Source organism: Melospiza georgiana, chromosome Z, assembly GCF_028018845.1.
Source record: "Melospiza georgiana isolate bMelGeo1 chromosome Z, bMelGeo1.pri, whole genome shotgun sequence".
Taxonomy (NCBI): domain Eukaryota; kingdom Metazoa; phylum Chordata; class Aves; order Passeriformes; family Passerellidae; genus Melospiza; species Melospiza georgiana.
The window spans coordinates 45,185,359-45,197,605 of NC_080465.1; the positions used below are offsets into that span (position 1 = coordinate 45,185,359).

The 12,247-nt window shown below is 37.5% G+C and overlaps 1 protein-coding gene across 1 annotated transcript in view; it reads right to left on the minus strand.

Annotated features, from left to right (window-relative positions):
• MAST4 (microtubule associated serine/threonine kinase family member 4) overlaps positions 1 to 12,247 on the minus strand; it is a 276,965-nt gene that overhangs the window by 189,860 nt on the left and 74,858 nt on the right. Inside the window, exon 3 of the mRNA XM_058043349.1 lies at positions 6,776 to 6,897. Within this exon, the coding sequence (XP_057899332.1) occupies positions 6,776 to 6,897 (122 nt within the window). The remainder of the gene's footprint in view (positions 1 to 6,775; positions 6,898 to 12,247) is intronic.

Sequence of the window (12,247 nt, forward strand, 5' to 3'; positions counted from 1 at the left end):
ACCCTTCAGTTCCAGAGATGATGCACTACATTTAACCCAGCTTACAGATCTCAACCATATGGGTCCTACACTAGAAGAACAAAGATATCCTCAGCCAACAAAAATTTTAACAGCCCTAGGCTCTTGATTATCTAAAACTAGAAACTGGTCCCAGTGAGCCTTTTCACCATTCAGTCTCTCACGAAGGAAGAAGACTATTATATGGGACATCTGGAAAACAGAAGCACGGTACTCATGCAAAACAGGGATGTCCTGCTTAGCTCCTACATGTATTTGTTCTCTACTCATTCTGTACCATTAACAGGATACAGAAGAGGGTTATACCTACACTCACCTCTATTAAACTGTGCAATATCTCCTTTCAGTTCTCTCTCATGCTCAGTACATCCTGACAGCTGGAAGCTAAGTGAGGCTGATGGGAAGTGACCTACTTCACCACAAAGGGGGTATTTTTGAAAAACACACTGCATATGCTCACAGGACTTTTTAATCTAGGGTAGTCTTCTCTGAGAGATTATTATTTTACTTACTTTTCCCATTATTCTTTAACTAATGATAATTTGCAGCATAAAGTATATCTCAGAGTTCTCAACTCTGAGAAATCACAAGCTCTCTCTGGGAGAAATGTTAACCCCAGCTGTCACTACATCTGTATTCTATCCACACCAAAGAACAAGCAAGAAAGTATAAGAATTAATAAAGCCACTAATTTTGAACAGATGACTTAAGAAAGGATTCAGTATCTAGAATTCTGTCAAGCAGCTAAATCTACAGTTTTGTAGTAAATTCAAGTACACCATGACTATTTGAAAACAATGATAGAGCCAAGTAGAGATATACTTGTATTTATGGAAGAGAATACCCAGTCACCAACTTCTTGCATCAGCTCATCAGAGTATTACAGTTTCACAGCTCTGGACCATGTCTACTCTGGTCTTTTGTTGTGTACAAATACAAATCATATAGGCATTTCTATGAAGATGTATGTTCACCTCCCTCTTGGTACTACTAAATTAGATCTATCTACTGGATTAGAACTGCAATTAAGTATTTGTTAAAAGGCAAATACAAAGAACTATGAAAGCAAATACATATTCATGGGTAAGGAAAAAATGGAATAAAGTGCACAAGGGAGAACAGCTCTCTAGTCTTAGAAGCAACTGAAGCACAGAAAACCTGCTATCATTACTTGACAATTTTAGCATTTCATAGGAATAAAAACCTCACATTTTAAAAAGATTTTCAGTAATTACTCTCAGATGTTAAGCTTATGTTAAGTTAAATAAAAATATGGTTTTCAGCTTTATACAGTGGTTTAGCATTCAAGCTATTTCCTCAGTTCAGGCTCTGTGTTTCTGAAGCCTAGCTAACTATTTTGGGGAGATTAGAGATTACAAACCAAGACTGGCTACTTTGGCAATATTATATAGTTTTTGTGCTTCTCACAAAACTTTGTGCCATCTTTGTACTTGCACTGCATTAACTGTCAGAGTGTTAATTACCTGCTCACACTCAAGCATTGAAAATATGAACCCCTGGACAGGAAGAACTAAAGAAACCCAAGTTTCAGATGCAGTTCCCTTTTGCTTTCAAGGAAGTTTACTTAAAAATAAATTCAGCTACACCTGATATTCATTATATAAAACTGAACACAGACAATTAGTAATTTGAAAAATTTACTCAATTCCAAAATAAAACATTTAAATAAAAGCCTTTTTTAAATTACTTGGGTTTGCTAAGCACAATTGATACTGTCACTCACTTACCTAACCAATTAGTGCTTCTAAAGAATGTATTTTATTTGTTCACTATCATTTATTATCTATGCGGTAATCTTGCAGCTTCTCAGACAACAAATGGCTGTCTTACATCTGGGGAATAAAACACACAAAAGGGTGTTGGTGTGCTGTTTGAATACACGCAATTACTGGTAGTTAAGTTCTAATTAGCATAATTAGTTTTGAAACAGTTCCCATAATAACTGTCAACATTATGTCAATTTAGCTGAAGTTAATGGCATATTTAACAAAGACACACTTACTCATTTTCAGTATTATACTATTAAAAAGAGAGGAAGAGGGAAAGCTCTTTCTGAAGAAGTAGAACTGTTCTTCATAGACATTGGACATTTCTTATGTTTCTTCCTTTCAGCAATCCAACTTATAAACAAGTACTTTATATAATTAGCCCCCTCCAGTTTCCATAAGACCATTCTTACAAATTAACACTGACAAAATGGAAATAAAAAGCAACCAAAGTACAGATGTTTGAAAACTCAGTCTTCTGTTGTTATGGGGAAGGCAGTTTGCAGAGGAATGTCTGTTTTGGAGGGGGAAGAAATCAAGAGGTAAACCCTGTAAAATACAAAGTAAGTAATATGCTAAAAAGTAGCAAATGTTTCCAGTCATATCTAGACAAAACATCCCTTCACTGCTTAGTAGGAAAGGGCATAAGCCATTCACAAAGGCCAGTTTTACTGCTTTTCTAGTTTTGATGTTACTAGAAATTATTTCCAAGTACTAAAAGATGATCCATTATTAAACTAACAGTTATTTCATTGGCATCTTTCACATTTCCATGAAGAGAAACCATATGCTTTTCCGAGTCTAACCTACTTCATCTCACACAACAGAAGGAATAGCCAACCTAAGCTCAATACTTGCCATAACACTGAAATCACACATTCAGTCTTGACTGAATTTAAAAGCCAAGTGTATTACAATCTACATGTTTCATTTGAGGATCTTTGTTATAGTATTTTTATTACATTAATATTTCATAGAGCAAGTTACCATAAAGTACTCATGAAATATGCTCTCTCAGAAAGCTCTCTGGACTGTGAGAAACATTTCATGTGACAGGAAGGATTTTTTTAATTTATATAAATCAGATAAACAAAAAGAAAGACTTCCTGCTCCTTAAAGTAAGAGATTACTAATTTTTTAATTAGTGAAAAAAACCACCATACAGCCAAATAAGCAATAAATCAATAAAGTCCATAAGGAGTTTACAGTAAACAATGACAAAGCCAAATCTGAAAAATTTTTCCCAATTAATTTGTGCAAATTAATTTCCTTTCATCTACACATTTATCATTATGTATCATAGACACTTTAGCTTTCTATTTTAATATTTGAAGCTAACTAGAAAATGTTAAAGAATTTCATTCAATCTGTGTCCCACAAAATACCTTTATGCCTATAAAAGAGTAATTAATTGCTCAATTTCAGACTTGTTACCATAACTTTAAGCATATCAGCTTATTACAATGAGAACTTAACAAAATTGCCTTTATTTCAATTTATTTTGAAGCATTTTCCAAAAATTCCTCTCAGTAATAAATGGAAAAGTCAAAACAGTAATCTACAAACAATATTTGAAAATACTTATGGAGTGGCAGGGGACTGGTAGAGAACAGGAGGATGACCCCTAAACTTTGGACACTGAAGGAGGCAGCAACTTCATTTTAATTCCAAATCCATCCTACCCTGAAAAGATGCCTGAAGTAAAGTGAGATGACTGACAACGTACAGTGCAAGGAATGAGATAAACTAGCTCTACTACAGTTTTCCTACACTCCTGCAAAACTCAGCATTGAGATGCACACTGAATTGCCTTCCAGGAGCAATTATTACTGACCATGAAGAGGAAGAGACCAACCAGACCAATAAGACCCATAAAAACAGCCTAAAGCAGAAGCACTCCTCAGCTAAGCTTTCCCTTTCTATTCAGCATTGAAGACATTCCACATCATTTTCTTAATGTTTTTAAGCCCACACTAATTCTCTGTGCAGAGTTCCATTGTCTGTGTCACCACCAGAGAACTGTCTGTCATGGAGAGTTCAAAATGCTCATGAGAGAAATTGAAGAGTAGCACAACTCTGACTGAGCTGCCTCTGAACTGTGGGGAGGCCTCACTGCAGTCACAACTTCTTCATGAGGGTAAGAGGAGGGGCAGGCGCTCATCTCTTATCTCTGGTGCCCAGTGACAGAACCCGAGAGAAAGGCCTGAAGTTGTAACAGTGGAGGTTTAGATTTGACATTAGCAAAAGTTTCTTCACCCAGAGGGTGGCTGGGCACTGGAACGTGGTGACAGCACCAGCCTGACAGAGTTCAAGAAGCATTTGGACAATGCTCTCAGGCCCATGGTGTGATTTATGGCGTTGCTCTCTGTAGGGCCAAGAGCTAGACTTAATGATCCTTTTGGGTCCCTTCCAACACAGATTATTCTGTGATTCTGTGAATGAAGGGTCCACATCAAATCCCATACACTACCCACTCATCACAAAATCAGCCTTTTCCTATATATCTTTAAACTAGCTCCGTGGGTCTACACAGAAACTGTATTTTTAATTTATAGTCCAACTGCCTATACTACAGGAGTAAATCATGCATAGCTATTGAACTGTATCTAAAGCAACAACCTGCAGCCCATTTTTAATCAATATTCTGTAAAAAAAAATCTATAATTTCCCACAGAAAGGTTTTACACCTGTGAACCAGTGAGAGATTTTGTGAATTTTTAATAAATTATTGACAGAACAAGAAAAAAAATTTACGCTTTTTGAACCCTGTTTGCAACTGCATTAAGTACTACCATGTATCTTTGACCTGTTCAGTTGTCATTCTTGTCTGCATTGGCTCATAATCACTACTCAGTCAGATCCGTGTCAGCTGAGTATCAACCCAAGTGAGAATGACCAATTCTGGTAAAAGAACTAATAACAGGTTCATTATTTTTCAGATGAGCAAGGCAATACATTTAAAGTAATTTCAACTCAGACTGTGACCAGCTATATGAAAATTCTTCATAAAAATCACTTTTAAATAAGAGTAAACTCTCTCCTAAGCATGATTAAAAGTAAAAGCTTCAATTACTAGAATCTACCAATAGGCCTCCCAAATTCAACTCTACCAAATCATGGAATCAAGGGGAAAAGAAAAGTATGCAAGGAGGGGCCCTAACTTATGGCCCCTTTTAAGCAAAGACCAAAGTCATTCAAAACCCGACAGCAAAGTATTTGTCAAAGGAGGCTTGAGAAGAGCTCTGCCTATGTGACAATAACATTAACCTTCTTAGGAGGCAAGTCTGATCAGCAGTTCCCGATAAGAAATAAACACTTCTGAGAAAGCTGCACCTCCACCCTGTGCACAATCTGCTCAGATCTGCTTAGACGGTTCTTGCCTGCTTTTGCATCAGCATGAAAGAAACTGCAGTCAGGCACAGATAAAAGATGTGGAGAGACAGGAAGGAAGAAATCTGTGGCAGACAGATACGCCATAAAACTATATAGGTGATGAGTTAAAGGGCCTTAAGGAAGGAAGGCTCACTGAATTTTTCATTAGTCTACTGTTTTATGACCATTTAAAGTCAAAAATAAAAGTCATTATTGTCAAAATGGTGCTGCATATTCCTCTTCCTCTAGTTTAAGCATCACAGCACAACAAAAACACAATATTGCTAGCAGCATGCCCCCTAATAGTCGTGCAGATAGAAACAGACCATCAAACAGCAACACAGCCCTTTTCAAATGCAGTTAATATGGAAGAAATATTTTTTTATTCCCAAATACAGAAAACAAGAAAAAATGTGGGTTTAATGCAATTTAAATTCATTTCTGACCATTCATCTACTTTCTTTTTCATTTCAATTACACATAATCCAAATACTTCATTGTCAAAATTCACAATTAACAAAATTCATAGGTTGACACTTAATTCCCTGGAAAATATTAGGACTCAAAGCATAGCACTTCCAATAGAATTAACTGTTTGCAGTCAGTGTGGAGTCTAAAAGCCATATCTGCCCTAAAGAGCCATAAACAGCACCACCAACACCACCAAGCAGAAACCAAGATTGGATTTATAAGTGAAGATTTGTTGCATTTGAAGTGAAATACTACTTCAGACAGATCATGGAGAAAACAGCCATCTACCTATCAATACTATATGAAAAAGAGCCATGATGGTATCTCTTCAACATTGGCTGACCATAGCTGCCTTCAACCTGAATATTGTGTTCAAAAAACATCCAAAACAAATCACAAAATAAGCTTCTTCTAGAAAGTAGATAGAGATCAACAAAGTTTTAATGACCAGCTAAAGGGAAGAGACAGGGGAGGCAAAGCATTAATAATTTTTTTCTTTCTTTATACGAGCAACATTTTACCACAACTCCTTGAAGAAAAGTATAGACTAGTACACAGGGCCCTGCATTAAATTCCAACACTTCTTAAGACATTAATACACAGAAACACAAAGCATGAAACATATGCCTGAAACCAAAAAGCTGAAAGGTCAAGTGTATGATGGATCTCTGCCCCTTTCTCTTCCCTTATACTTTTATCCAAAAGACTTCGTTTAACTCTTGCTTCACACATCTGTGTCGTCATGAGGACTAAGTACTTTCAGAAGTGGAAACAGACATTGATAGAAAAGAATGGTCAGGAGAAAGGACAGTTGCCTGCTATAGCATGCCTTTTTTTAAGGAAAGAAACTATTCAAATGCTAGCAGCTATATTAATGCAACATTCAGCTCAGGCTTTATGCAAAATCCAGTAACCCAATTCAGAGTTACTGCTACCATAAATGTTATTCAGCCACACTCAACATATTAAGTAATGTGTGTAGGCAAGCATTAAGTTCTTCAAAAAAGCAGTGTAAGGAGGAGAGGCTGGTATGGAAATAGACTTTGGTTTGAACCCCACCCTCCCACCAAGAGACACAGAGATAAAAAATTTTTGGTACATATCAAGTATTGAAAAAAGTTACTCACCAAACTAGCAGTGAGTGAAGGTGCTGACTGTCCAAATGTTTGGTAGCGCATCCGAACAAGATTAGTGGTTTCTATAGGTTGCCACAGCTGCTGTCCAGTTGCACTGGGAAGCAAATATTTGCCTGTCAAGTTCAGAAAGAGTAAGTTAAAATATGAGATGTTGCAGTTGAGGCAATGCAATGGATGGTTCACTGTAACACACTTGCCACCGGGAAACATCATTCACTGCAGCCCTGACCAGAGCTGATTCCAACAGAATTCCATTCATTTGCTAGTCCTATGCATCATCCTTCCACTAGATACAGTTCTCTGTTCTCAAAACTGTATCTTTTTCCTACATAGAAACATAATTAAAGCAACAAGAGATGCAAATATATAGACTGCTAGTTCTGACACTTAAACTCTGAAAGCTAGTCAAAAATGAAAACAAGAAAAATACATTAAGAAATATTCCTCTATTTTCCCCTTGAAGGAATAAGGTTCTGAGTCTGAGGGACTAAATGAGACTTACTGGAATAAGACACTTACCACATGGACAATTACACAATTTTGTGCGTGAGGACTACTCTGCTTCTATTCCAGATTCATCATAATCTACCTAATTCATACCACTCAATTCTCAAGGATCTTCATCCAGTGTCCCAAGTAAGGGGACATGACCAAGGTGCAGGCCAACCATTTCTTAGGAGTGCTCACAGGCTCTCAGTGCCTGTGCTCTCTGCTCAGAGCTGTCACTTGGCTGGGGGCAGGAAACCGCGAGCCCAGGGCCACACAGGCCACAGGGCCACACTCCCCATCACAGAGTGACACCACTCAGAATTGCCTCCCTACAGGTACTAATGAGGCAGACCACATCTCCAGCTCATGAAGCCTGAGCTACAAACTAGCAGCAAGGAGAATATTCAAGGAACTGTACTTAGATGACAAGCATGTATCAACACTGTTAATTTCTGCTTACTTTCAGCCACTGGCAAGAAACAAGCTATATACTGGTCTTGGCAATATGTCACCTCAAGTTCTTCCTTATCTCTGCAAACTGTGCAAAAGTGGGACAATCACATTACTAAAGCAATTGTCTTCTCTTGAAAGACCAACAAGCTGATGCAAAGCAACAATTCAGAATCTTATTTTTAATCAAATCTCAGTTTAGAAACACAATGCAAGATCTTGACTGAACAGATCAAATGAAAAACATCCCCAGACCACATGGGCTAAACATTTGTTTCCTGAAATCATTAAACCTCACCTCATTATGCTTGTCATCTAAGACAGCTATGCAGTGGCTACGCGCCTGACCACTGACACAGGATGTGTACCCTGGTAAATTGGCACAGGTTTGCCAAGAAATCAGAAGCCTCAGCTTCATCATTTTATTTTAACAGTAGATCCACAGAGAGTTGCTGAGGTCTCTGGGACTCTTTTGGAAGCTAGAAGTTCCCAAGCAGCAGCACAGGATAGTCTTTTAACACTTCCCAATCAGTCTTCCAAATGTGCTATTGTTCTTTGTTACACCGGTAAAGCAGAACCCATAAACGTTTTTGCACCCAATTTGCTAACAGTCTGCCTGAATCTAGAAGAAAAATGTACAACAAAGCTGCAGTTTCTTGCCCATTTATCTAAGATAACATTTCCCAGAACTGGAAAACCTGAATTAACTTTCCATCTGCTCTCTCTGCTTCTTTATACAAAATTTTGGTTCCCTTTTTGCATAGGCTCCTATCATGGTCAACTAAAATGGTGCCATAAAGAGCTTAAGACAGTGATTGCAATATACACGTTTGATATTCCATTTATGTCAATCCTCAAATATACCAGTGACATATGCAGTCAGAGAGAGCTTTATATCTATCACCTCAAAAGGTTAATTCCTTCTCATCTGGACAGAAAAAAGAGAATTAGGAAGTGACTGCAAAAAACATAGGTATGTTTTTTAAATAGGTATGTTTTACTTCCTTAATGCTTTCTACATAAAAAGAGGTCTATGCCTTTTCTTTCCTTCCTTTTTTACTCTACTTCTCAGACACTGGTAAGATGAAGTTCTCTGAGAAGGGTGAAATCAAACATTTCCTAGCGCTGCGATCCATAGGTTTCCAGACTTCCAGCAACATCCAGACAGCTCCAAACAAGCCATCATCAAAATGCTTCAGCAATACCTATTTTGCCAACTAGACACACAATACGCATAACTCCTTCAGAAACTCTGTATTAATCCCCTCTAGAGGCAATAAGGAAAATTATGTAAAATAATTTTCAACTTCATCACTGCAGCATAATATTGGGGCATTTTATCCTCATAGAAATCAATATTTGAAAAGCAGTAAGTCTTCACCTGATCCTTTCAAGAAAAGGTGCATTCTACTAAAGTTTCTTCTAAAACTTGGGAACATCATCACTCTTTGGTTAACAAGTGACTTTCTCATAGGGTGCTGTGGTTTAGGAATGGTATTCCCAAGCTTAGTTTTCCCAGTAAAAAAAGAAAATTGTAAGCTGTACCCTCCCCCTCTAGTGGGACACACAAAAGGCAGAGATCAAGGGTTGAGGTAAGGACTTTTAATGGAAACAGCAATGTGATTAGAAAATTAACAACAACAACAACAAAAATGCTAAAGACAAAAATGTAAACAAAGAGAGGGTTATTTACATGCAAAAATGCTCAGCGAGTCCAGGACAAGAAAAACCAATGGCAGACAGACCCTCAGCCCACCACACTTTCTCCAGGATCAGAAAGAAACCCTGTTCTTCTTGCTAGCAAGAGAAAGAGACCCTTTCCCTCATCTCCCCACAATGAGACAGGAGGTAATGAGAAACATTCGGGTCCTGGCCTTGCCCACCCAGACAGCACACGGCAGCCCAGGACCCCTGGGCTCAGCAATCCAGCAAGCTCAGCTGCCCTGGCAGCCAGGACTACAGCACACACCACCACACTCAGCACTGCAAAGAAAATTAACTCTGTCCTGGCCAGAACTAGGACACAGGGGGAACTAGGACACTAGACCCTTCCCACACTGCAGCAATTTTCATTTCATATGAATCCCACTTGAGCTTCCCAAGAAAGATGATGGAAGGCAATCATTTGCATTTATTACACAAATTAACATTGGTTTAAGTCAAAACAAGCCAAAAAGGTTTAAATAACAAAAATTGTATTTAGTCTAGAAGGAGAAAGATATATGAGAAATAAGTGTTATTATTAATGCTTGTACTTACTTTTTGTGTAAATGTGCACCAGATCCAAAACACAGAGAGCTAATATTGTCTGTATCTTATCAGTGCAGGGCATTCTAACAGCTACCTTTACTATTTTCCCTTTACAGTGATCTATATTTCACTCTGTTTTTATCTTGCTCAGAGATCTGAAAGAAAGTCTAAGATATCTTGATACAGAGGCTAGAGGAGATGCAATCCTATACAACAACAGAATCTTGTACTAAGCCTTCCTTGAACTGTAATATTTTGCCTGACTCACAAGAAAGCAGAGTGGACTTACTCAGTACTATACAGTCAGTATCTCCACTGCAAGAATTCACTTAATATTTCATTATTTTTCCTGCATGATTAGCATAAAGAAATATTTAAAATAATGTTGGGGGTGTGTCTGTGGAAAAGATAAATTAGGCAGTAAACACTATCAAAATTACCAGTGAAATCATGAGCATGTGTGATGCTGAAATTATCCCTCCCCCTCAAGGAGCCTTGAAGGTATCACAGTTTTCACAAAATACTGGAATTAAGGTAAGCAGACTATCTAGAACTCCAGTTCTTCTTTGCATAGTACACAGGCCTTTAAACACAGAAATGGCATATAAGAAATATGCTTTCTAAGGAGTCAAAATTAGCCAGGCCTTAGACAAAAAGATGGTAAGAGATAAATTTCTTATCTGAGAAGAGAGCTAACCTACTGCATTTAACCATTACATGATAAAACAGTCCCTACCTAAACTGAGTTAATCATCAACTCTCCCTCAATTCCTCCAACAATAATAAAAAGAAGTTTCAAATCCCCTCATACTGTCCATTCCCCCTTTCCCTTGACTTTATAGCACTCCTACACTTTTTTGCTGTAGTTTCGTTCATAATTGTATGCATTTCACTGCTTTTACATTTTCTTTGACAACCCTTGATTTTATACATATCCACACTCCCCCTTATTAAGTGACTTCAATGCCAATATTACACAAAACATTTGACCTGAAATACATTATTATTTTCACACTTCATTCATGTCTGCCTTCAAGCCTAATTCTCCGAGCAGCTGTTTTCCTTTTTAAGTGAACTGATTCATGAGGCATTCATGAGGGACTGAGAGGAAGGCTTCAACTCCATCACAACCCTTCCATCTTAATTCAGTATTCCGGCCCATATAAAGCACAGAACACTGCCAGCACCCAGACCACTGATACACTGGCAGTAATGTTCATACTACTTTCATAAGCTGTTCATATTGAGTCGTCCACTGATAGAGGTCCCCTATTTTTGTCCTCTTCATTTCCAAAATGGTCATTGCTGACTTCCTCCAGTTCCTCTGCAGAAGCTTTGCTGGTATCTTTGTCTCGCTTTCTGTGCTTGAAACTATCAGGACAGCCTCAAGTAGCTACACGGAAACTAACATCATCACTTCCCATATCTGAATGCAATCCTTGTTAGTCCAGCACATTTATCAAAACACATTTTGATGAAGGGTGGTTTAAGTTGACTATGTAATGGCAATAATTTAGCATTATTTAATAGTATTACATCATGGTTAGTGAACATAGGTAACACATCACTGCAGTTCAGTGGCATCTTCCCCTTGAATGTGTCTCTTGTATATCTAGATTCATTTGTAATGAGTATTTGTTGAAGGTCCAAACAGAATCATCATTAATTCTTACTTCTATTATGTTCAGCAAGCACCAATTCGTTATATGACATACTGTATAATTAAAAATTACTTGTATAGGGACAAAGAGATTAAAACCACACACTTCCACAAAAATCAGTCACAAAAGACAGGCTTTGCTTTATTCTAAATAGAAAAAAATTTCCTACTGCTGAAGTTCTACTTTCCTTCCTCTGTCCCTCTCAAATGCATATCATAATAAGACAGCTGAGAACTACTAAATGAGCTCAAATCTAATACCTACAAATCTTCCATTTTCAGTTAAGAATTTAAAAATAACTTTGTCTCTGATAATTAGGCAATTGCATATTATTAAGAAAATGTTTTGGCATCCAAGTAAGATTTTACCTTTACAAAAGTACTTAGGATAGTTTAGATTGCACTGCTAGAAAGTCTGATTTGTAGCTAGCCAAAATGTAAAAATAAATACAGAGGAAGCATCTTGAAAGTTTTTACAAGAAATATTTTTTGTTAAAATAGTAGAAGCAGTTTTCTATTACACTACTGCAAACACAACACGGGCATGCACTTTGCTAAAATGGAAGAATCTGAATTGGGGCTGACAGCAGCTACAGACACAATTAGTCCAAAGC